Source organism: Lolium perenne, chromosome 7 (assembly GCF_019359855.2).
Source record: "Lolium perenne isolate Kyuss_39 chromosome 7, Kyuss_2.0, whole genome shotgun sequence".
NCBI classification, from domain to species: Eukaryota; Viridiplantae; Streptophyta; class Magnoliopsida; order Poales; family Poaceae; genus Lolium; species Lolium perenne.
In genome coordinates this window covers 321,805,059-321,828,461 of record NC_067250.2, presented here as the reverse complement: position 1 = coordinate 321,828,461, position 23,403 = coordinate 321,805,059, and the positions used below count along the sequence as shown (strand labels likewise).

The window sequence follows — 23,403 nt, the reverse complement described above, 5'->3', positions numbered from 1 at the left end:
CTTGTGCACGGCAGACGTCCTGTTTGTGCGTGGGCTGAGAAACCCAGGCTGCCCCGCACGACACGCCCGGCCGGCCCAGCAGGCAGCAGCTTCCACCGTGAAGGAAAGCTGCTGCCTTTGTCTCGGTGGCGTTGACAGTTAGATGCCACCACCGCCACCGCGGGAGCCTCCGCCTCCGTCCCAGCTCCGCCCCGCCCTCTCCTAATCTCTCTCGGAATCGCCGGCGCCGAGGACCCGCCTCGCCGCCTCGGTTGCTCCCCGCTCGCCTCGATCTCACGCGCCCCGCCCCGGAGGGGGACAGGCAGCGGCCGGCCGGCGATGGCGGCGTCGGCGTCGTCGTCGGCGGCGGCGAGGTGGAAGGCCCGCGGCAGCCCCCCGAAGCACCGCCACGACGGCACCTCGCCGCTGCCGCTCGGCATGGACTGGAGCCCGCCCCCCAAGCGATGGGTAAGCGCCCCGCCCGCGATCCCCCTCCCCTCCCCAGAATCCCCTCACGTCTCGATCCGGCTCGATCGCCGCCCACGCTCTGATCCGGCGGTCCAGCTACCTTCAGCTGGCTCGCGATCCTGCCCCGCGACGCGAGCCCCAGATTCGGCGCCCTGCTGCCGCTACGCTGCTCGATTCCGCTGCCCGTCGCGCGGAATTCCCCAAGGCTGCTCTGCCATCCCCTCCCCTCCCGGCCGCTCGGATTCGAGCTGGATTTCGAGCTGGATTTCGCTGTGCGGCTGTGCGACGCGCAAGCAGTATCTGTTAGCTAACCACGTCAGCCGAGGAATTTAATGAGCGGGGCAGGTTGGGATCTGCATTGGGATCCTGCGGATTTAGTGCTGTCGACCTGCGTTGGCTGGTTCTGGTCCTGTCCTAAGGTTAGGGTTTTGTATCTCTGCAACAAGTCGGGTTTATGGATTCTGTCGTCCCGAATGGCTTGGAGCTTGCCCGACCACGTTGCTAGGTTTCCACATTTCATGGAGCTTGCCCGAGCTTACTTTGTGTAAAAGTTCAGTTCTTCCCTTATTGTTCCAGAATGCTTGATAAAATCGACCTGTTAGACCTAGCTGTGTTGCGTCAGTGATCATGCTTTTTTACCTGTTTGATGCACGGTATCTTTACGGTGCATTTGCCATAAATGGTCTTACACGACAGTCTGAATAATAATTACTTGCACCAAAGAACAACATGGTTAATTCCCCGACTCTCTTTACCAAAAGTTTTGTTATTTTGCCCGATCCCGCATTGAGTTTCTTCCAGCCCAAAAGGAAAGAAATCAGCTACTTTGCACCACCAAGTAGAGATATAATGTCTAAATATTTAATAGTGCGTAAACAGCTGAGGAAGTTGGCATAATTTTTTTCTATACAGGGTTCGTTTCAAAGGCCAGGGCATACCAACACAAAACTCTGAAATTTACATTGTCTGATGTTTTCTACGAGCTCATGTATTTATTGATTGCACGCAGGAGGGAAGGAACACCGTGTGGCCACATAACCCTCAAACAGGCTGGAGTTACTGTGTGACGATACCTTCGTGGATTGCTCAAACACCTGAAGCTGGTGCAACCTCTGACAACTTCTTGAAATCTATAGTTGTGAGTATCATTTATCTCTTACCCTCTTGCTTTCTTCACTTTAGTCAAGGGAGTTTAGTCAGTCAGTTTGGTTCATGTCCTCCAGTTCACTGCCGTGTCGATGGTATTACAGTTTTGTGCTATAGCAAAATGAGCTAGGAGGGAATACAAGTGAGAAAACTTTGGTAGATCAATAAAAAGACAAAAGTTGTCCAGCATTTATCAAGCCAATATCAACATTTTACTTAAGGGAGATCTAGGTTCATATCACATAGATGTATCACTATTATGGAAACATGGACTTGAATTCAAGAATTCCAAGGCTTAGATGATGGTTCACCTGTTACAGTATTTTATTTTATTTCCTTGTAGGATTTACTGTAATAGCAGACAAAATTTTGTGGGGTTTTGCTTGATCCAAAATTTCATGTTTTCCCGTTATCTCTTTTTAATGCCCATAAAGGACAGTTTTACAGGATACATGTTGGTATACAATCTCCGGAAGGCGTTAGCTCTAGCCATGGAGTTCTTCGAAGGTTTAGTGACTTTCTGAAGTTAGGTTCTGATGTAAGTTGATATAACTGTTGCTATTCTATTGTTTCACATGTCTTACATATTAAACCATGAGAGTGGATTTTGTGATTTTATGGATGTGCTCTTGCTATCTCACCCACACAGTTTTTATTGAGATGCTTGGTGCAGTGTCATTTGCATTTCGTCACATAAATAGTGACACATGTTTCTTTAGTATAATAAATGTGTCATTTTACAATTTCCATTTTTCCTGTGTTCCTCATGAAAGGAAGGTTAACTGTGTGCTTTTCAATGCTAATTCATGATTTTGTTTGTTTCATCACTCACCATACAGTTCACCTCTATTCCAGCTTAAGCGTGCGTTTCCAAGAAAGGAGATCCCCCCTGCTCCACCGAAGCATGCCTTCTTAAGAATAAATTCAAGCAGGTTGCTTCTAGAAGAGGTTAGCTGTATTCAATGTTAAGTACCAGTACATTCTTTTGGGCTTTGCCTTTTGGACTTGTGTTTCTAAAGCTGTTTCGGTTGCAGAGAAGGAATACTTTGGAGGAGTGGATGCAAAAGCTGCTTTCTGACATTGACTTAGCGAGAAGTGCTCCTGTTGCTGCTTTTCTTGAACTTGAAGCTGCTGCACGCTCATGTATGCGCATTGATCCATGATCAAGACATATTTTATTTCTTCTAATTGTGCATTGATCCATGCTTATACTGTTTTACTGAATTCAGATTTCCAAGATTGGAATCAGCGTCCTCCTGAAGCAGGTACTTCAGTAAAAAGCAGTATGGATTCTTCTCGTCATCGTGATGATCCTGGTTCAAGTGCTCTCTCCGAGTCCAGTCAAATGAATCCAGGGCTTGTGCGTAGTACCAGTCTGGCAGGAGCAACTGGTAACGGTGTGCTGGGAGAATCTATATTAGGTCAGTCTGATCAGCATGTCGGTAGTGTGTCAAATCGCAGGAAAGAGAGTCTTATCTTCCCGGAACATGATGGAAGGAATGGTTCGGTAGAGACTTCCAAGGGAGTAATTTCTGAAGAGGACTGCGATTCTAATCCTGGCCATGCTCGGAAAGATTCTTCTGAAAGTTTAGGTAGTGATTTGAGTTCTTTAAGAGGCAGTGAATTTTCAACTCCAGGGGCTAGTAGTTCGCTGTGGGATGGTCCCGTTGATCTCCCAAGTGGTGTGGATGGACATAGTCAAACAGAACAACTTGCTGGTGTAGATATGCAGTTTTTGTATGATGTGGATACACAAGTCATCCTTCCAACTGATCAGAAACAGAAGTTGACTAGACTTTTGATCACCATGCAAAGAAGAATAGGGACAGCAAAAACTGATATGGAGGATCTCATAGCACGCCTAAATCAGGAAGTAGCAGTCAAAGACTATCTTTCCACAAAGGTATCACCTTTTATCTCATTTTTTTAGTATGTTTTAGGTAAACCAGGATCTTAATATTACAGGATCATGCTTGTGCCACAATATGCTTTCATTTTGGCATGCTGTATAACATCATATGATTTGCAAAGTTTGCTTGGTTGGTTCTTTTGTGCATTTATCACCGCCATTCAATTGATTTTCTTGGGCCTCATATACCTAAATATGTTGGATTCTAGGTAATTTCCTCGCCACTTATGATTTCTGATGCAGGTAAAAGATTTGGAGGTTGAATTGGAAGCTACAAAGCAAAAAGGCAGAGACACATTACAGCAAGCTATCTTAGCCGAAAGAGAGAGGATTACGCAGATGCAATGGGATATGGATGAGCTTCGGAGGAAGTACTCTGAGATGGAGTCGAACCTGAAGATTGAACAAGTCAGTTTTTCCCTGTTCCTGCGGCTTAGCTTTTCTAGTTACCATATCACGAGGATTTTGATTATCTTACTATATATTATTTGCAGAATGAGAAAACTCGTGTGGAGTCAGAGAAAACAACTGCCAGTGGTGACAGAGAAGAGTTAGTTGAGGAACTTGAGACGAAACGAAAAGAAGTAGAGAGTTTGCAGCGGCATCTTGGAGAAGTTGAGGCAAAATCTAAAACAGATATGAAGGTTCTTGTTAAAGAAGTCAAGTCTCTTAGGAATTCTCAAAAGGAGATGAAGAAAGTATTGAGTCAGTATCTTGAGGAGAAGACTGAACTAGAGGTACTCGTAAAACCATAATCCTTTCTCCATTTAAGAACCAGAACAAGTGCAATATTGAACATTAGTAGAGGCTTCATGAATGTTAACATTTCAAACCAATTAATATATCAAATCATTTATGCTTCGAAAATTGAAGCTTGTAGTCACTAACAGTTTTCCTAATTTCATGTGATCAGTGTTTTCTCTCTCTAATTTTTTTTTTCTGTTTTTCCAGAGGATTATTAATAGAGAGAAGCAACGGTCAACACGTGCGAAGTCATCCAATGAAAAAATTCTTAAAGAATGTGGATTACTTCGTGAGCGTCTACAAGAAGAACAATACAATTTGACTGTCGATCCATCATCTTTGCCTGGTGCACTAGACCTTCTAGCGGCATCAGACGGCAAAATACAGTTTCTAATTGCTGAGGTAAAGTTTCTTCTTCTGCTGTTGTTATTTACTCCAAATCGCTACTCGGCAGAACTCCAGATTAAGCTCATAAATTGGAGATCCAGTTTCAGTTGACAACTTGACTAATGGGGGCATTTCAGAGTAACGCTGATTTCTCTTCTCAAGATTCCAAAATGATATCTACATTCTTACATATGATGATAATTGTGATTTGTAGTTTCCTTTAATGCTGAGGTAATATGCATCCTTTGGAGGATAAGTATTATGCTGCCAAATAGATGTCCTGCTTTTGAAGGACCTGACCAACATCTCCCATTTTCTGTTCGGAACTGTTGCTTCCATTGAAATAGTGTAGCTTCCATGTATCGATTTCCTCTAGGTAGATCTCTTTTTGGCTCCGTTCATAGTTATGATAAAGTTTTGCACAAGGCACTTGTTTGGCCCTGGTATTTTCCACCCGTGATCATGAAGCATGCGTACCTACCAGCTAATCACTACATTCTGGAACATTCACAATCAATTTAATTCCAAATTGTACTTTCTATCCTTTCCTGCTAATTTTGAATCTGCGAAATTGTACTAAATCTGTGCTCTACATTATTTCATCTCTGTAGGCTCAGCTTCTAGCTCAAGGTGAAGAACAGGGCTCTTCCGATGACGACGATAATTCCGAGAGTATATCTTCAACCACCATGAGCATCCAAGGCGCAAACAACACTGACGAGGCAATGAGAAAGATGTTGTCCGACCTGCTCATTGACAACGCGCAGCTGAGGATACGCGTCAACTCCGTCATCCGCAACGTCGTAAATACCTCTGCCGCGAAGCCGGAGGAGAAAGAAGACGCCATCGCCGACGGAGCAGTCCCAAAAAAGACGGTTCTCAACTGGTTGCTGGACAGATAGAGACATTGACGATGTATATATTTTCCTGTGAATTAGCTTGCGGCCCAATCAAAGTTCATATGATGAGTAATCTGTATACTGCCAGAGTAACAACAGGGAAGTTCATACAGGCCTGTTCCCTCTGGTGTCGGCGTGTCGTGGTGTTGTATTATTGGTTGTTCACATGGAAATCGGTGGAGGACTATATATATATATATGTAGTTGGATATGGGGACCTTCTTCGGTTGGAGTAAAGATAGTCCCCTGTTTTGCGCCATACCTCTGCATTTCGATGCAATGCTGCTGAATCACTCCAGTGGTTATATCGTGATAGCCGTATAGAATTTCCAGCTGGTGAGTTCAGCAGGACATCACATTTGCGTTTCTGAAAGAAATGGATTGGGTTTTATGTAAAATCATTCTGGGTGACTCAAATCTGCCTTTGCAATCATGCGAATGAAAGAGTTTTTTACCTCCTGAAAAAGGGGATTTAGTGCGTTTTCTCATCTTTGTTCACGGCGCTGATGATTAAAATTGTTTACTACTCAAAGCATCTCTAGGAGTTACCCTACATTTATCCCCAATTACAATAAACCGCCACCCTCCTAAAACTTACTCCCTCGGGCCTAGTTTGGCAACAAAGTATTTCAAAAACTGAAGTATTACAAAACCATAATATTTTATGCATTTCCTGGTAATACTTTAGTTTCAGAAAAAAGATGTCTAGAGTTGTTTTCTAAATACTTCAAGAATAGCACGTTTTGAGGCCTAATGAAGTACTCCCTCCGTCTAAAAATAGGGGTCTCAACTTTTTTAGAAAAAAGATGTATCTAGATACACACATAATTTTAGACGGAGTGAGTATTAATAATGCAGCTTTTAGTCACAACTCACAACCAAGCACATCAAAGTATTTTTTTGCGAAACACCGTACATATGTAGACGCTCATACACTCACCCTATCAATGCACACATGCATGCGCATCCTACCCCTATGAGCATCTCCGAGAGATCGAGTCCAAGAAACTGATCCAACGGATCTTGAGATTGACGAAGTCACCACGGACACCTCGCACACATCAAAGTATTTGAAACTAAAGTATTTTAAGAAACTGTAGTATTATTAAAATACTTTGCTACCAAACATAGCCCCAGTCTCCATGTATATGTGCTACATGCATTTCTAGGTTATCAATTTGATTAATATTATACTCCGTACAAGTTATATATCACAAAATATATATCATTACAAACTAGAGATTTTTGTACCTTTTTATGGTATAACTTTTTATATTATACAACTTCTATAGTATTTGTCAAATTAACAAACTAGAAATACGCATAGGCCTTACCGACAAGAATAGTAGTAGCAAAAGCGTTGCTCTACCAATCACCTACATGGACGCACACAAGCACACCCTATCCTTACGAGCACCTTCGGAACACTGGACCGGTGAATTAGATTTTAAAATTGACGAAGTCACCACATACATCTCACTGTCGGTGGGAACATCGCCTCCCACTGAATGAATATTCTAACTTTATAAGACACACAGATGTCAAACCTAAAATTTAAACTTTAAGACTGGTCATAGTGGGGAGTAACATGGTATATGTTACTAGTCTAGGTTACTATCTTCATAGTGGGTAGTAACTTATATGTGGTGTCATGCATTGTATCATTTATTATGTTGTAGACTCATCTTGCCTTGAGGTGTGTGATGTTATGGTAACATGGCTAGTTACCACCTCACTCTCTTTCTTCATTTATTAGCATGCCATGAGATGTGTGATGTTACTAGCTATGTTACTCCCACTATGAGCAGTCTAAGACTAGTCATAGTGGGGAGTAACATAGAGTAGTAACATGGTGCATGTTACTACCCTATGTTACTACCTCCATAGTGGATAGTTACTTATATGTGGTATCATGCATGTTATATTTATTAAATTATAGACTCAACTTGTATTGAGAAGTGTGATGTTATGGTAACATAGCTAGTTACCACCTCACTCTCTTTCTTCATTTATTATCATGCCATGTCACCAAAATGCATTGGGGTGTGTGATGTTACTAGCTATGTTACTTCCACTATGAGTAGTCTAATGGGATGAGGGTACAATCACCCTTCTAACCATCAAACCTGAAATTGGTTCTCGTAGTACAACAATATATTTTTTTTTTATCTCGCAACACTCCCAAAAACTATTTTCGGGAGTCAGATGCCGGTGATTTACACAAAAATAACCCTTTGCTGCAACTATAGCACAGACTGACCCTCCGGCCAAACTATTTCACCCATCTAACCCTTTTGTGTGGCGCCCCTCACGTCGGTGCCACACCTCACCGTGTGGCGCCCGTGCGTGCGGCGCCACTCTCCCAGCCGACGTGGCGTCCTCGACGCTGAGGTGTGCGACGATCTGACGTGGCAGGATGTGTGGCGCCCCGTGGCATCGGCGCCACACGGTGAAACGGTGGCGCCGCTCGAAGGGCGCCACACATCCACTTATGTGTGGCGCCCGCGCCCGACCCTCTTCGTCTTCTCTCTTCTTTTCTTCTCTGCAAGCAAGGAACTGCCGCCGCCGACCGCCTCTCCTCCCCCCCACCAACTCGGCCACGAATTCGTCAGATCTGATCGGCCAAATCGTTCCCCATCCATTCCTCAAGGTAATCCCTTCGAATCCTTCCATTCATCCACTAATTTCATAGATCTTGCTAGATTTGTACATGAACCCTAGACATGGAAACTAGATTTGAAATGTTGGTTGGTGGAATCTAAATTATACTCTATGTGTTGAAATTGATAGCCCCATGTATGCATGTGTTTAACCATAGATTTGTTGGAACCCTAGATATGAAATTTTACATGTATGTGTTGAAACTCTATGTATGTATGTGTTGAAATGTCTAATATTTGCCTATGTATGTATGTGTTGTGATGGAATAACTCATATTTGTTAGGAATGGCTCATAATATGGTGTTTTATCCCTAGATATGCATGTATATGTATGTATGTGATGTATGTGTGATGGCTTATTTGGATATATTCTCATGTATGTGTTGCTCATATTTATTAGGAATAGCTCATAATATGGTGTTTTATGTAAACATGCAGGATGGTGTATCTCATAGATCAAGAGTATGACAGGAACACCGGGCTTTTCATATGACAAAGAGGAGAACGGTTCTTCACCCCTTGAAGATTCGTTACCATGGCACAATAGATATTGCGTATGACGAGAGGTACACGGAGTTCATCCAGCCTATCGGTCTTCTCCCGTTCATCACGCTTGTAAGCCGTGGGGGGCCGAACATGAACGCCGCGACACTCACCGCCCTTGTCGACCGGTGGAGGCCGGAGACGCACACCTTCCACTTGAGGGCCGGCGAGATGACCCCTACTCTTCAGGATGTTTCCATGATCCTTGGACTTCCTATTCAGGACGAGCCACTGTGTATGAACAGTGTTACAATGTGAGCTATGATGTGTGCTATGTGTATGATGTGTGTAAGAAATTGCTATTGCAAATTACTATTGTTGTGTTGAAAACTGCTTAAATAAGGCAAAAAAATTCCAGGTTTTAACACAAGTCAACGTGTGGCGCCCTTGGCCCTGGCGCCACCCTGCACTGTGTGGTGCCCATGGCATCGGCGCCACACATGTCAAATTATATGTCGAAAACATCCAGGGGCTCCGACCGCTTGGTCCTTAGCCGTTTTGGCGAGGCTGTTTGTGTGGCGCAGGTGGCATCGGCGCCCGTTGTATCGGCGTCACACAAACAGCCTTGCCAAAACGGCTAAGTCCCAGAAGAATTGTGTTACCGTATGTTTTGTGCAAACATAACAACATGTGTGGCGCCGATGCCACGGGCGCCACACATCCTGCCACATCAGATCGTCGCACACCTCAGCGTCGAGGACGCCACGTCGGCTGGGAGAGTGGCGCCGCACGCACGGGCGCCACACAGTGAGGTGTGGCGCCGACGTGAGAGACGCCACACAAAAGGGTTAGATGAGTAAAATAGTTTGGCCGGAGGGTGAGTGTGTGCTATAGTCGTAGCAAAGGGTTATTTTTGTGTAAATCCCCTCAGATGCCGATATACGCGTCAATACCATATGTATCTCGCACCGATCGGTGAGAGCGACGGCGTCGCGTCATCATCCACAGACACGGGATGGCCGGCGACCGCCATGGAGGAAAGCAAAAAGAAGGAAAGAAAGCACGAGGCTAGGTGGGGCCCACACGGCACAAACAAAAGGTAGCGCCTTCCCGCGGCCCACATGTCGGCCACCGCCGCCGGAAAAATCAAGTCTTTTTCCCGTCCGAGGGCGATAAATAGGAGGAAAAACCGAGTCTTTGCCATTCCTCCGTTCGCGATCCATTTCTTCCCCCCGACCAACCCGACCCAGACCCAAAAGCCCATCGGGAAGCAACCGCAGCCGCAGCCGACCCCGACGACCAGCGGCGGCGGCGGATCGGCCGGCAGGTCGGAGGGTCAACCACTCACCCAGCCGGATGGGCGGCGGCGGCCTGGGCCGCGGAGAGCAGTAGGACGGCGGCGACCGGCGGCGGCGCGACGGGGAGGAGGAGCACGAGGGCACCATGTCTGCGGTAGTCTATTGCGGCAAGAGGCCCTCCTCCATCTTCGCCGACGACCTCCTCCCGCCCTCCTCCCCTTCCTCGCACCACCACCACAGCGGCGCCCCGGCGCCCAAGCGCTCCCGCTTCTCCCCGCCCCCGCACCACCGCCGGGACGCGCTCCTGGGCCAGCTCCGGGCCGCCTTCCCCGCCATGGATCCCCAGGTAATAACCAAGATTTCGCCGCCCCCTGCCTCCATAAAAAAATCGATCTTACCCTTTTGGGCGGTCCCCGTTATCGGATTCCGGCGCGGAGAGGCTGGGCGAGCGTTCGTTGGTAGATTCGCGGGCACGATTTGGCGAGCACGCGTCCATTTTGCTGCTAGATTTGCGATCCCGAGCCGCTGTACCATGCCCCTTTTGGTTAGTAGTTTAGGTCATGGAATTCGCTGTTGTGGTTCCTGGATGGGGAAAGGCGGATCCTTTCGTCGACTGGATTGTTGTACGTGTTCGTTTCCCTGCTTGGTGTGGAAGTGGAATTCAGGGTAACTTAAGGGGTAAGGCATATCCTGATGAGATGGGAAACGGGACCTGCTAACTTGGCTGTGATGTACTCCTTCTGGAGGAAGAGGGAAGTTCTGGTCCTTTTCAGATAGCAGAACTCCCCCGGCCACTGCATCTGGAGAATACGATGTACACACAAGCTAGAGGGCAAGTTTTGATATATCTGTGGTTTTCTTAGATTCCTGGACATAGTGATATACTGAAATCTCTGTAGTGTCATTCTTATCTTCAGTTTTCTTAGATTTTTTGACAAACTGATGTAAAATTGTTCTGAACGAAGAAGTCTCTGTAGTGGGCGCTTTGGATGCCTAGGCATCCAGCAGTAGATGGTAGTTAGTTAGTTACTTGCATATGGGTTTCCTGCCCGCAGGGACTCTGACAAGGGTGCCCTCCTTTTACGCCCTGGATGGGCTGAATTGCTTCTGTATTTGATGAGCTAAATCGCTGTACCACTGGCTAAACATAAGGATATTTAGTTTGCTTGTATTTTTTCTGTAGCATATATCTGATTGTGTTTGCTCTACATGATTTCAGTTGCTTGAGAGAGCTCTTGAAGCGTCTGGTGATGATTTGGATTCTGCAATAAAGAGTTTGAAGGAACTGAACTTGGAGTCAACTCAGGCTATCTTATCAGCTACTGCATCTGAAAATGGGCAACCAACAGCAGCTCAGCCATCAGTTGAAGGTTCATTTTCCACCATTTTTCTTTTTTTGCATTCTTAGGGTATAATAAAGTAATAGATACCAGTCATATACTTCCTCATGCATTTGTCCAAGGTGCCATACATGCCAAACAGTGCAGCAATATTAACTTGAAATGATATATCTAGAAATCTCGCGGGTTGCATTTACTTCTTTTTATATTGTTATATTTCTACAAGATCTGTCAATTCAAAACAGAGCACATGTGTGTGTCCAGTTATGTCATGTGGAGTGTGCATGCCATGTGGAGTACTAAACATATATTCAGATCACCGCATAAACCCTCGCCATTCTTATATGTTCTCCATTTATTAGAGTGACAATTCATCTGTCTACCCAGTAATACCAAGCTTTCAGTTTGTTATATCACATTCCATGGGTAACATACTAAAGGACTGCTCTGTCTTAGATACTTTCACAACACCACGAGTTTGTCGTGTCTCGCTTATTTCACACTCCATTTTATTAATTTAATTTCGTAATAATGAAATAGCAGACTTGTATATTGACAAGACCATTTTTAAACTGCATCTTAAAACGGGCAACCAGCAGTAGTTCAGACTTTAGACATCTGTTCAAGGTTCTTTTTCTACCAAAAGCTACTGCATTCTTAGTCTATAGAGTAATAGACACCACTAATGGCATTTCTCTTTATTGTAATGGACACCAGCATTCTTAGTCCATAGAGTAATAGACACCAGTAATGGCATTTCTCTATAGAGTAATAGACACCAGCAGCTTGCATTCTTGGTATATAATATCTCGGTTCAAGGTTCTCCATTTTATTAGAGTGACAATTCATCTGTTCACCAAGTAGCACCAAACTTGCAATTTTTGGCACTTTTAGGCAGTTTCATGGTTAACATACTACAAGACTGCACTATATTAATAACTATACTTAAGCAGCATATGGGTAGTTGTATCTCACTTATTTCCTTTATAAGATATACCATGCAGTAAACTTCGTACTGACAAGAGCAACAATTTTTTAGGTACTATTACCAATGGTGGCTTGGACACAGCTACTGAACACCAACCTGCTGCTGATAGCCATCAGGCAACCAATAGTGGCCCCGAATGGGTCGAGCTTTTTGTGAGAGAGATGTCAAACGCGTCTGACATGGACGACGCACGGGCTCGTGCGTCGAGAGCTCTGGAAGCCTTGACGAAGTCCATTGTCGACGGTGCTGGAGCTGCTGCAGCGCAGAGCCTGCACCAGGTACCCATCGACGCATCACTGTAGTCAAGTGCAATTTATTTGCTGTTTAAAATTTCTAACCCGTAGAGAGCTTTAGGATGACGGAGGAAGCAGTAACGCCTGATAAGATTCTGTTTTTCTTGGCAAATAAAAAACAGGAAAACATGTTGCTGAAGGAGCAGATGACGGCGATCCTGTCGCAGAACGCATTGCTGAAGCGCGCTGTGGCCATCCAGCACGAGCGGCAAAAGGAGTACGACGAGCGGAGCAACGAGGTGCAGGGCCTGAAGCAGCTTGTGCTGCAGTACCAGGAGCAGCTGAGGACCCTCGAGGTGACTGATCCTTCCTATTAAAGCCTAGCCTAGGCCTCTGTTTCTGCAAATTGGCCACCTTTTGCTGTTTGATTTGAGCTGACGAATCTATTGTGGATTGCAGATCAACAACTACGCGCTGCAGATGCACTTGAAGCAGGCCCAGCAGAGCAACTCCATGCCCGGGCGCTACAACCCTGACGTCTTCTAACTTGGCGTGAGGTTGAAGATGAGTCTTCAGAATTCAGGGTGGTACTTCTGCTCTATAGATGAGAACATGTTATCTTGGGTAGATGGATGTTGGTTGGTTGGTTGGTTGGTTCAACCCATGGGCCATGGGGCTCAAGATCTCCATGGTAGATGCGTTGGTTGATTTGGATGTGTTACCTTGATACAGTTTCAGATTCTATATACAAAACAATCCCAAATTCTTTATACAACTTTTCCACAGTTTGGAACTCGCCAGCTTTGTGTAGCATTCATGTGTTCAATTTTCCGTGCATAGAAGCTTACAAGCTTTCAGTTCCTTACAAGCTTTGCATGAATTTCGTCGGGTGAAAACTGTCCTACAGATCTGTTGTTTGTTTCGAGCGGAACACACAATGAAGAAATCGAGTTGCAACATCATTTGCAACTAAAATCGTAGTAGCAACTTCACCTGTAACTCGTGGAACACACAAATGTTCCAAATCGCAATTCCCTAATGTGATATAGGGCCTCCATCTTTAAGGTTTTGGATTGGAAACCAAATCCGGAACGAGTTTGTTCTTCCTTTTTTCCGCCCCACGTGTCAGCCTTAGAAACCGATCGGACGGTCGCGATCGAGCTGGCGTCGGATCGCACGGCACGTCGGCCGTGTCATGCAAGGCTTCTTCATGTCCATCCCTGCCAACCCAGCCGCCGCACGCGACTCGCGATATAAACGAACCCGAAACCAAACCCAGATCAAACCACACAGTCCGCCACTGCTCTCCACCGGCGAAAACCTCGCCGGCCGACGCCCCAGCTAGCCACCCACCACCACTGCACACCATGACGGCTGCCGTCGCGGACAGGCGGAAGCGCCGGGCGGAGGACCCCTCGGCGGTGCTCCCGCAGCTGCTGGCGAAGCGGGGGCGGTGCTCGCCGGCCTCCGCCGCCAGGGCCGTCGAGGACCTCGGGATCAGCCTCGACTACGACCCGCTCGACGCGCTCCAGCTCATCTTCCCCGACGCCGACCCGCAGGTACCGTCCGGCTCTCTCTTTGATTTTAGTTCTTCCCATGGATCCACGTTCGTACCGTCCGACGTAGGTAGAAACCGACGGTTCGGTTGGCCACGAGACCAATCGAATCGAACAAGAAACCGCCTTAGGAAAGGAACAGGAAAATTTGGTTCTTGGTGCGAACCTGTTGTAGACATAGAACCCGCGGATTCGGTTGTCCACGGGGGCAATCGATCAAGAAACCACCTTTGGCGAGTAGCATTAACTAGTGCTTGGTGCCTGAATCAATCACCAAGTTTTCCAGCAACCAGATAATTTCTAGGGTTCAGATAATTCACATACACCTGAAACTAGACTTAAGACCAACCACCAAGCTTTTGGCAGTGTGAACTGGATATTGCACCCACAAGAAAGAATCATCCAGGAGGATTCAGCTCTACTGCTAGCGCTAGCAGGGCGACAAGAGCCCTCCTCCTCCATGAGGATTCTGGATCCCTCTGTTTCTGAGCCCCTTTTCTTGGCAATTGCTAGATTTCTCCTCTGCAGACTGCCCGCGTTTTCGCGGAAGATGATCAAATTTAGGATTCGGGGAACATGAGTTTGCCGAATTTAGCACGTTATATCAAACCAATTATAAGCACTGATCCACAAGGTAAAACAGCTATAACCTTGTCTTCCTTGGACCCCAGGACCGATCCACAAGTAATCCCACCGCTGCTGCAGCGCATCTCTCTGCTGCTTTTAGTTCCTTTAATCGACCATGTGTGGAATACTACAGACACACCACCTGAATCAATCATGATACCAATTGTATCGATGACAAGCTAGCCAAAGCTGCCATACGTACGAACCAGAAAACAGTGCCTGATGCTGACTCTTACCAGAGAATTCGCAAGGGGATACCTCAGCCTTTACTGAAATCCTCAACCATGAACTAAATCTGGCCAAGTGGCAAAGGAAACTGCACCTCCCTCCACGAGGAATCATGTAAGCACATTATTTTTTACCTTGATATTATGTGCCCTCTTGTCCACAGGTCTCCGGAGCACTTTCTCGAATTAAATATAAAATATGAGTGAATTAAGTATCACCAAACTTTAGCAACTGCCAAGTTTATTGTTCGACAGCAGTTAAGCCAGGGTATTTGAGTTATGCTGTGCTTAGAGGGTTTGAGAGCCTTGATTTATGTACCATATTGCTACGTAGGGATCTAATGAGTTATTTGGGGAATTTCTAGCTTCTACGAGGCTATTTCGAAGCGTCGGGAAATGTATTGGATGCTGCAATCAGAGGCTTCAAGGATCATTTGGCGTCAGGTTCAGAAACTGCCAGTGCTGGTGCGGCCTCGTCTCAAGGTATGGCTGAATGACAATAGGAATATGACATCAAACTTAGCTTGACTGTTTCTTTCTCTTGTCGCCTGAGAATATTGCCAGTTGATATATATTTTTGTAAACCAACACTAATGTTACAATGTGCATGCTGTCTAATTCTAGTTGTCCTACATTGATGATTGATAATTGCAGCAGCATCTGGTGGGCCGGAGCTGAATACTCCAACCAACGGCACTGAATGGGCGGAGCTAATTGTCAAGGAGATGTTGTCCGCTTCGGATATGATCGACGCCAAGAACCGAGCTTTGAGGATACTTGAATTGTTGGAAAAATCAACCTCGAGGTGTATTACTCCTGATGAACAGAAAATGCGTGAGGTAACAAATGCATCTGCAGTTGCTTGGTACTCCCTCTTTTGAAAATATAAGACATATCTGCTCGTCCAAGTTCATACATTGTCAGTACAATCTATTTTGTTAAAAGTTACAAAGTCACAAACCATACGACATGAATCCAATTATATCATGTGTTGCATAAGCTGTATGTTACTGAATTAACTGTTGGTAAAAGCTTGAACTTGGACAGTTTTTAAGTGGTTGATAGCTGATACTGCTAAACTGTCGGTCACTTCTGAGATGTGGTTCTGGAAATAATTAATGCACTCACCTGTGTGGCTGTTATCCTTTGTTTGATTCGTCCAGGAACACAAGATACTGAAGCAGATGCTAGTGACCCTGGTTCCCCAAAACAGCATCCTGAAGCGAGGGTTTCTCATCCAGCACAACCGCCTCAAGGACTACCATGACATGGTGCAGGAGCGGTCTCAGTTCAAGGAGATCGTTGCCAAGTACCAGAACCAGATAAAGGCACTAGAGGTTTGTCAAACTCATCATAAATACTATATGGATCTCTTTATTTGTCTCGTCAAGAGGTCTTGCTGATTAGATTATTCTGCTGCCATGTTGATAAAAATAAATTCTTGTGTTTCCATGGTTGTAGGATAGGAACTATGTCCTGTCGTATCATCTCGCGCAATCGAAGAATAGCACGTCCGGGCATCGTAACCCTGATGTCTTCTAGGTGGCGTTGCATCTGCCCTGAAATTTATGCTGATTTTGGACCTTGTAATTTGAGAGGCCCTGAAGCTGCATCAGCCAATGGAAAGATGTAAAGTGAAGTAACATTTCCTATATAATTTATTGTGATTCACTTTATGTTCAGCTTGATCATTTGAATACAATCGTACTTGTTGATAGTTGAGCAAAAATTCAGTGAAGTTCTTTTGCAGCAATATGGTGTGTTGTTTACAACTTCGAGTAGTTATTTGTTTATATTGATTGAGTGAATTTCAGTTTGAATCAGATATTTTCCGCACCGAGGGATGACATTCTAAATATTTTCAAATAAGAATATTGGTGTTTAAATGTGACTCAACGTGTCACCAAAAAAATCGTTCGAACTCTCAGAATACAATAGTTAAACACAAGGTTTGAGAATGTAAAGTACTCCAGATCATTTTCATATTTTACACAAGCAATTCATACTTTTTGCTTTAAGACTTAAGGGTGTCATAGCTTCCTGGCCCTCCCCAGACCCATTAGCTGAACGAAACCAGCGGTTCAAACAGGTTCACTCCCCAGATCCATTACCTGAACGAAACCAGTGGTTCAAACAGGTTCAACAAGTTACAGAAAGTGTTTATTTGAAACTGGTTATCACATTACAAAAATTTCGAAGGAAATCGTAACTCTAGACACTAGAGAGGCTAGAGGATCTGCAGGTCAATTTCTTCCCAGGTGTTTCCTCAGAACAGCTGCTGGAGCTGGTCAGATATCTTCAAATTGTCAGCGACACCAATGCTTTTTTTTTTTGAACAAACCATATATATTAGGCTAGCAAGCCGTCTCATTAAAAACCTTCCAGTCCCCTTAGGTACCCTGGTAAGGAAAAGAGTGCGTCTGAAACTTGCTGCCAAGATCAATGTACCGTTACATCGTTAATCAACGAGCCTAGCAAAAATCTAGGGGGTTCATCGACCCAATTACAAGATAAACCATTCTCAAGACTAAATTTTGCTAACTCATGAGCTACTATATTTGCTTCCCTTGGACAGAAATTAAAGGAGACCTCACCAATTATCGCAACTGAGTCCATGCAATCTGCGAAGACAGCTGACGCTTCACTCCACCACCTTTCATCACCATTGCAAGCCTTAATAACATCCGAAGAATCTGATTCGGCTTGGACCCTAGCTAAGTTCAGTCGAGACGCCAATTCCAGTCCCTCCCTTAGAGCTATGGCCTCCGCTAACATTGGAGTCGACACATGTGGTATGGGACAGCACGAGGCAGCTATAAAATGACCATCGATATCACGGAGAACCGCCCCTGCTGCACCTGCTTTCCTGTCATCATGGAAGGAGGCGTCAACATTTAATTTGATATAACGTGGCTTTGGTCTGACCCATCTCTTTTCTGCACCAGCTCCGTCAGTTGTTGATTCCTTCTTTGAATTAGCTGCAATGGTTAGAATAGACATTCTACATATGTGGATAGGAGGTACCGGTTCATCATGAGTCCGACGGCGCCTAATCCACCAAAGATACCAACAGGTCACCGAGATGATCTCTTTCAGCCCAATACTGATACCTTCAATTGTATTGTCGTGTCGCCGAAGCAACTCTTCTAAAACCACTGAGCCTGACCGGTCAATCTGAACCGCCTGCATGATCAGCTCCAGAATCCCCAAACTCTCCCAAATTCCTTTTGCCGCCTCACATTGGAATAAAAGATGATTAACATCCTCTGGGCCTTGGTTACAGATTGGACATCCTCCTGTTGTGCCAATATGACGATTATAAAGGATAGATTTCAGAGGTAAAATACCGTGAAGGGAACGCCATATGAATATCTTGACCTTGCTTGGGATTTTCATTTGCCAAATAATTTTCCAAACGGGGTTTGTAGCCGAAGACCCTGGCAGTGCAAGTTGGTTCGCCGAAGCACCAAACTGATGCTGCCATTGAAGATAGTATCCAGAACGAACTGTGTATCTGCCATGCGTTGTAGCACTCCAAGCAATAAAATCATCAAAGCCTTGCCTATGGAGAGGGATTTGTAGGATCCGATGCACATCCACAGCTCCAAAAAGGTCATGAAGAAGCACCGAGTCCCATTGACCAGTCACTGGATCTATGAGTTCACTAACCTTAGAATAAACCGCACCTCCTCTGGGAGAAATAATCCTCTTGTCCGGGCTACTCGGAATCCATGGATCATTCCAGATTTTTATGTTCTCTCCATTCCCCACCCTCCATATATAACCTCTCTTAAAGGTAGTGATGCCCGCAAGAATACTCTGCCAGGTGAAAGATGATCCCGCCTTCGGTCCAGCTTTAAGGATATCTCCATTAGGAAAGTACTTGGCACGCAACACTCTTGCACATAAAGATTCAGGGTTATCAATAAGCCTCCATACCTGTTTTGCCAACATCGCCAAGTTAAAAGAATGAAAATCACGAAAGCCCATACCACCTTCTTTCTTTGGATAGCACAATTTCCACCAGGCATACCAATGCATTTTGTTGGTATTGTCATCATCTCCCCACCAAAACCTGGATATAGCATCCATCATATGTTTACAAACACCTTTCGGTATTAAGAAAACTGACATAGCATAGACCGAGATAGCTTGAGCAACAGCCTTTAATAAAATTTCTTTCCCAGCGATAGATAAAAGTTTCTCCTTCCAACCATTTATTCTCAGAATAATCCTCTCTATAAGGTGCTCAAAAGAATCACTTCTGTCCGCCCCCACAATGGCTGGCAGCCCCAGATATTTATCAGATAAGGCTTCGGTATCTATATGGAGCTCCTCACAAATTTCTGCTCTCAAGAGCACATTAGTATTTGGGGAGAAAAATATGCTTGATTTTGATAAACTCACCAATTGTCCAGAATTCGCACAGTACGTATCCAGTACTCGTTGTAAGGAAGTTGCATTGTTCATATCCGCCTTCATGAGAATTAGGGAGTCATCAGCAAAAAGTAAATGTGAGACTGATGGTGCATTCCTGCACACCCTTACCCCATCGATGCCACCAACTTCTTCTTCATACAACAAGAGGCTAGATAACCCCTCTGCGCATAATAAGAACAAATACGGCGATAGAGGATCCCCCTGACGGAGCCCTCTAGTCGGTGTAAACCTGTCGGTTTCTTCAGAATTAAACCGTACCTGATATCTTACGGAGGTCACACACGCCATCATCCAAGAAATCCAAGTTTCAGCGAAACCAAGTTTGCGTAACATGTTCTCTAGGAAAATCCACTCTACTCTATCATATGCTTTGTGCATATCCAGCTTGACTGCACAATTTCCATTGGTACCAGATCTTTTATTTTTTATAGCATGCACACTCTCGTAGGCCACAAGGACATTATCAGTAATCAAACGACCAGGAACGAAAGCACTTTGCATTGGGGAAATTACCTCTGGAAGAATCTCCTTTAGTCTAAGAGAGAGCATTTTAGAAATAACCTTGTAGATAACGTTGCAGAGGCTAATCGGCCTGAATTGAGTGACCGATTCTGGATTATCTACCTTCGGAATCAAAACCACAGTAGTGTCATTCCACCCTTCTGGAATATGGCCAGAATTCAGAGCCTGCAGTACCTCTTGCGTGATATTCTCCCCAAATAGATTCCAAAACTTTTTATAGAAAATAGCATGCAAACCATCAGGCCCAGGCGCCTTGAAGTCACCAATACTGAACATCGCCTTTTTCACATCCTCAGACGTAAACGGAGCCGTTAATTTTTCATTCATTAAGGGAGAAATTCTCGGTTGCACTTTCTCCAGAAAAATTGGATCAATTTCCTGAACTTCAGAAGTGAAAAGTTGAGTGAAATAATTGAGAACAAGAGGTTTTAAAGCATCTGTACCCTCCACCCAATAGTCCGCCTCATTTCTCAGCTTTGCAATATAATTCTTCTTCCGTCTCGCAGAAGCAAAGTTATGGAAGAAGGAAGTATTCCTATCCCCATGTTGTATCCAGTTCGCCCGTGATCTTTGGGACCAGTACACCTCCTCTTGTTCTAGCAGTTTTTTTTTTTTTTTTTTTTTTTTTTTTTTTTTTTTTTTTTGAGACCTGTTCTAGCAGAATTTCAATCAGGTTTGCTAGCTCTTTGGCCTTTTCTTCACTTTCATCAGTTAGCTGTCCACTCAAAATTTCATCTAATTGTCTTTGTGCTTTACGAAGTCTCTTTTTTGGTTGCTTCAGAACATTAGAATCCCACGCATGCAATGCAGCATGCAGCCTACCAAGACGATCCAACACACCAGTTGAACCAGACCCGGCCTCCTCCCAAGCCTGTTCAACAACCTCTCTGAAACCTTTCTCATGCAACCATTTTGCCTCAAACCTGTGAGGTCCAGATTGTTGTCGTCCAACACCAGCTTGATAATCTGTATCCAACAATATCGGTCTATGGTCCGATCTGATATACCCTAAGTGCCGCACCATAGCACCCGGATGTAAGTTAACCCATGCACCATTAGCTACTGCCCGATCAAGCCGTTCTCTGATTCTACCTCTCTTCCAAGTAAAAGCATCACCCACGAACCCCAAATCTTCCAACTCACAATCTGATAAAACATCACGGAAAGCCTGCATGTACCCATGAGGACGAGGCCTGCCGCCTTCTTTCTCATGAGAGAAGAGGATCTCATTAAAATCACCAATAAGAACCCATGGCAGGTTTGAGTTTCCATTGAGTTCCCTAATTTTATCCCAAGTGTTAAATTTATCCTCCCACTTAGGCTCGCCATACATACCAGTAAGTCTCCAAATTTTCTCCGGGGTCTCAATTACCTTGACATCAATATACTTCGGAGCAGAAAATATTTGTTGGATTTGCAGCTCTTTCTTCCACAACAGAATCACTCCACCACTTCTACCGCTACTCGGATTGACAATCTTGAAATCCATCTTTAATCTCCTTCTAAGAATCTCTGCCGGAAAATTATCGAGATGAGTTTCCGACAAAAAAATCACCTCGGGGTCAACTTGCCTTCGGAGGTCCGAAAGCGAACGAACTGTCGGGTCGTTGCCCAGACCCTGACAGTTCAAACTTAGGATCCTCATTGCTCCCGGACGAACTCCTCTCGGGAGTCCGCCGATCCTAGTGAAGGGGAGTTAGCTCCGTCCTTCTTTGAGCGTTTGATACGCTCCTTTTTCCCTATATCCACCACCGGAGAGGTGCTAGGACTTGTAATATCCACCGCCATAGCAGCCGACACCTCAGATTTATCTTGCACCATACAGCCATCAGAGGGCTCATTCAGCATGAGACGCCTCTTGGTAGTTGTATCAATAAATTCGCGATCAGTCATTTCTTCATCAGGTTTTTTAACCGGACTTGTTCCCGTGTCCTCAAGGTCTCCTTCCTCCTGAACTTTTTCTCCCGTCTGACTGATTGCATTGTATCTCCAGCTTGTCTGGTTACCCCGGCCAGAGATGTTGCCTCTACCACGGCCTGACTCCCACTGATCCGCCATTCGTCCACCACGACCTGAACGACCTCCTCCTCTATTCCCACCGGGATTTCGACCCTTCCAAGTTGACCAATCGGCTTTCAGAAACTCTCCCCATTTAAGTTTATCCTCCTCATGCTCCCCTGTACCACATTCCAGGTGGCTATGACCAACAATACCACATGCGCTACAAAACCGTGGCATTTTTTCATATTTAAGCTGATAGAATTCCCTCTGTCCTTCCCTTGATACTGTGACAAACCGTGCTAAGACCTTTGTTACATCCAACTTTACGCGCACACGAATAAAGTTTCCCATCCCATTCACATTAGTTTCCACAGATCCTATTACTTTCCCAACTTTTCTCTCAACCAGATTCTTGATAAGGGCATCTTTCCTATATCCAATAGGCAATTTGTGGATTTGAATCCATGTATCAAAGAAGTTCAGGTTGATAGATTCTGGAGCCATCAGACCATCATATTTTTCAATGCAAACAATGTTTTGTCGAAATAGCCAGGGACCTCCTTGCTCCACTTTAATCCAATCCCCTAAACAGAAACACTGGATTGAGAATAGATTGCCCTCAATATGCTCGAATTTAATCTCTTTTGCCGGGCTCCACGCTATCTTCATGTGTTGTTCAAACGTTTGGGGACTGAAGAAATTTTCTGTATGAACCCTAGCAAGAGCCATCCATTTAATACCTTGTTTCGGAGCAGATTCTTCCTCCTCGAAGATGAGATCATCAATTTCATCGTCTTCTATCCCTAGTCGGTGAAGCAAATCATCGATCGCCTCCGCCTTCTTAAGTCCCGATCCCGACGGTTGATCCGAGGAACTCTCTGCTGGACTTCTTGACATCCTGACTCAGTCCGCCTATCTTCTCAGTCGAAAACCCAGAACAGCGCTACCTATAGATCTTGATCAAACCTCCCGTCAAAAGTCACCAGAGACCAACTGTTAAACAGCGTCTTGTATCAGAACCAAAACCACCCCGCCAGAAGAACGATGCCAGCCCAAGGGCCGACGCCGACTCAGACCCTGGACGGGGGAAGAAACCACCTCGCTGCCGGAGCAGACCTTCGGCGGCCAGGTACAAGAACCCTAATCGCCCTGGGAGACACGCCTCTCAGGTCGTTAGGTCAAAACCCGCGCCAACCTGATAAAGCTTCTGCCTACGTTTTTTCTAAAGATGTTCAGCGACACCAATGCTTGTGTTGAACCCTAGGCAACCGGACCAACCTACATCCCCTCATGAGTCTAGAGAGTCGGCGAGGAGGAGGCAGGGTCCGGAAAAAATTGTATTGATAGGGAAAAAAAACTCCCTATGATATATTAGCATGCTCTTCAAGATTTACCACTACAAAACAAGAAAACTCTTGTACTACAAATACATTTTTTCCCCTATCAATACAATTTTTTTCCGGATTTTTACTATGTATACAAAACAAGAAAACTC

The 23,403-nt window shown here is 45.0% G+C and overlaps 3 protein-coding genes across 4 annotated transcripts; all 3 read left to right on the top strand.

Annotated features, from left to right (window-relative positions):
* Nucleotides 1–261: 261 nt before the first annotated feature.
* Nucleotides 262–5,769, top strand: LOC127316461 (PX domain-containing protein EREL2). The gene is made up of 10 exons (XM_051346858.2): nucleotides 262–447; nucleotides 1,457–1,585; nucleotides 2,033–2,131; nucleotides 2,449–2,541; nucleotides 2,628–2,736; nucleotides 2,823–3,496; nucleotides 3,746–3,910; nucleotides 3,997–4,239; nucleotides 4,454–4,648; nucleotides 5,245–5,769. Exons 1-10 carry the CDS (start codon nucleotides 319–321, stop codon nucleotides 5,533–5,535), a joined length of 2,127 nt encoding a protein of 708 aa, XP_051202818.1. The 5' UTR covers nucleotides 262–318; the 3' UTR covers nucleotides 5,536–5,769.
* A 4,223-nt stretch (nucleotides 5,770–9,992) lies between these two features.
* LOC127316462 (uncharacterized) lies at nucleotides 9,993–13,335 on the top strand. Its single transcript, XM_051346859.2, has 5 exons — nucleotides 9,993–10,320; nucleotides 11,194–11,344; nucleotides 12,354–12,580; nucleotides 12,718–12,891; nucleotides 12,995–13,335. The coding sequence occupies exons 1-5, from the start codon at nucleotides 10,120–10,122 to the stop codon at nucleotides 13,079–13,081; spliced, it is 840 nt and encodes a 279-aa protein (XP_051202819.1). The 5' UTR covers nucleotides 9,993–10,119; the 3' UTR covers nucleotides 13,082–13,335.
* Nucleotides 13,336–13,840: 505 nt separating this feature from the next.
* On the top strand, nucleotides 13,841–16,694 carry LOC127316463 (uncharacterized). 2 transcript variants are annotated; one of them, XM_051346860.1, is made up of 5 exons: nucleotides 13,841–14,094; nucleotides 15,311–15,428; nucleotides 15,600–15,784; nucleotides 16,109–16,282; nucleotides 16,407–16,694. In XM_051346860.1, exons 1-5 carry the CDS (start codon nucleotides 13,903–13,905, stop codon nucleotides 16,485–16,487), a joined length of 750 nt encoding a protein of 249 aa, XP_051202820.1. In that variant the 5' UTR covers nucleotides 13,841–13,902; the 3' UTR covers nucleotides 16,488–16,694. The 2 variants fall into 2 exon arrangements, with proteins under 2 accessions (XP_051202820.1, XP_051202821.1); XM_051346861.2 differs by having other exon boundaries at nucleotides 13,888–14,094; nucleotides 15,603–15,784.
* The last annotated feature ends 6,709 nt before the right edge of the window (nucleotides 16,695–23,403 follow it).

Excerpts from the sequence above, each read along its gene's own strand:
- LOC127316461 (XM_051346858.2), top strand. The coding sequence starts at position 319 with ATGGCGGCGTCGGCGTCGTCGTCGGCGGCGGCGAGGTGGAAGGCCCGC. Across the intron at positions 1,586-2,032 it reads ACTTCTTGAAATCTATAGTT|TTTTACAGGATACATGTTGG; the intron begins GTGAGTATCATT and ends CATAAAGGACAG. Across the intron at positions 2,132-2,448 it reads TTCTGAAGTTAGGTTCTGAT|CTTAAGCGTGCGTTTCCAAG; the intron begins GTAAGTTGATAT and ends CCTCTATTCCAG.
- LOC127316462 (XM_051346859.2), top strand. The coding sequence starts at position 10,120 with ATGTCTGCGGTAGTCTATTGCGGCAAGAGGCCCTCCTCCATCTTCGCC. Across the intron at positions 11,345-12,353 it reads AGCTCAGCCATCAGTTGAAG|GTACTATTACCAATGGTGGC; the intron begins GTTCATTTTCCA and ends ACAATTTTTTAG. Across the intron at positions 12,581-12,717 it reads CAGCGCAGAGCCTGCACCAG|GAAAACATGTTGCTGAAGGA; the intron begins GTACCCATCGAC and ends AATAAAAAACAG.
- LOC127316463 (XM_051346860.1), top strand. The coding sequence starts at position 13,903 with ATGACGGCTGCCGTCGCGGACAGGCGGAAGCGCCGGGCGGAGGACCCC. Across the intron at positions 15,429-15,599 it reads TGGTGCGGCCTCGTCTCAAG|CAGCATCTGGTGGGCCGGAG; the intron begins GTATGGCTGAAT and ends TGATAATTGCAG. Across the intron at positions 16,283-16,406 it reads ACCAGATAAAGGCACTAGAG|GATAGGAACTATGTCCTGTC; the intron begins GTTTGTCAAACT and ends CCATGGTTGTAG.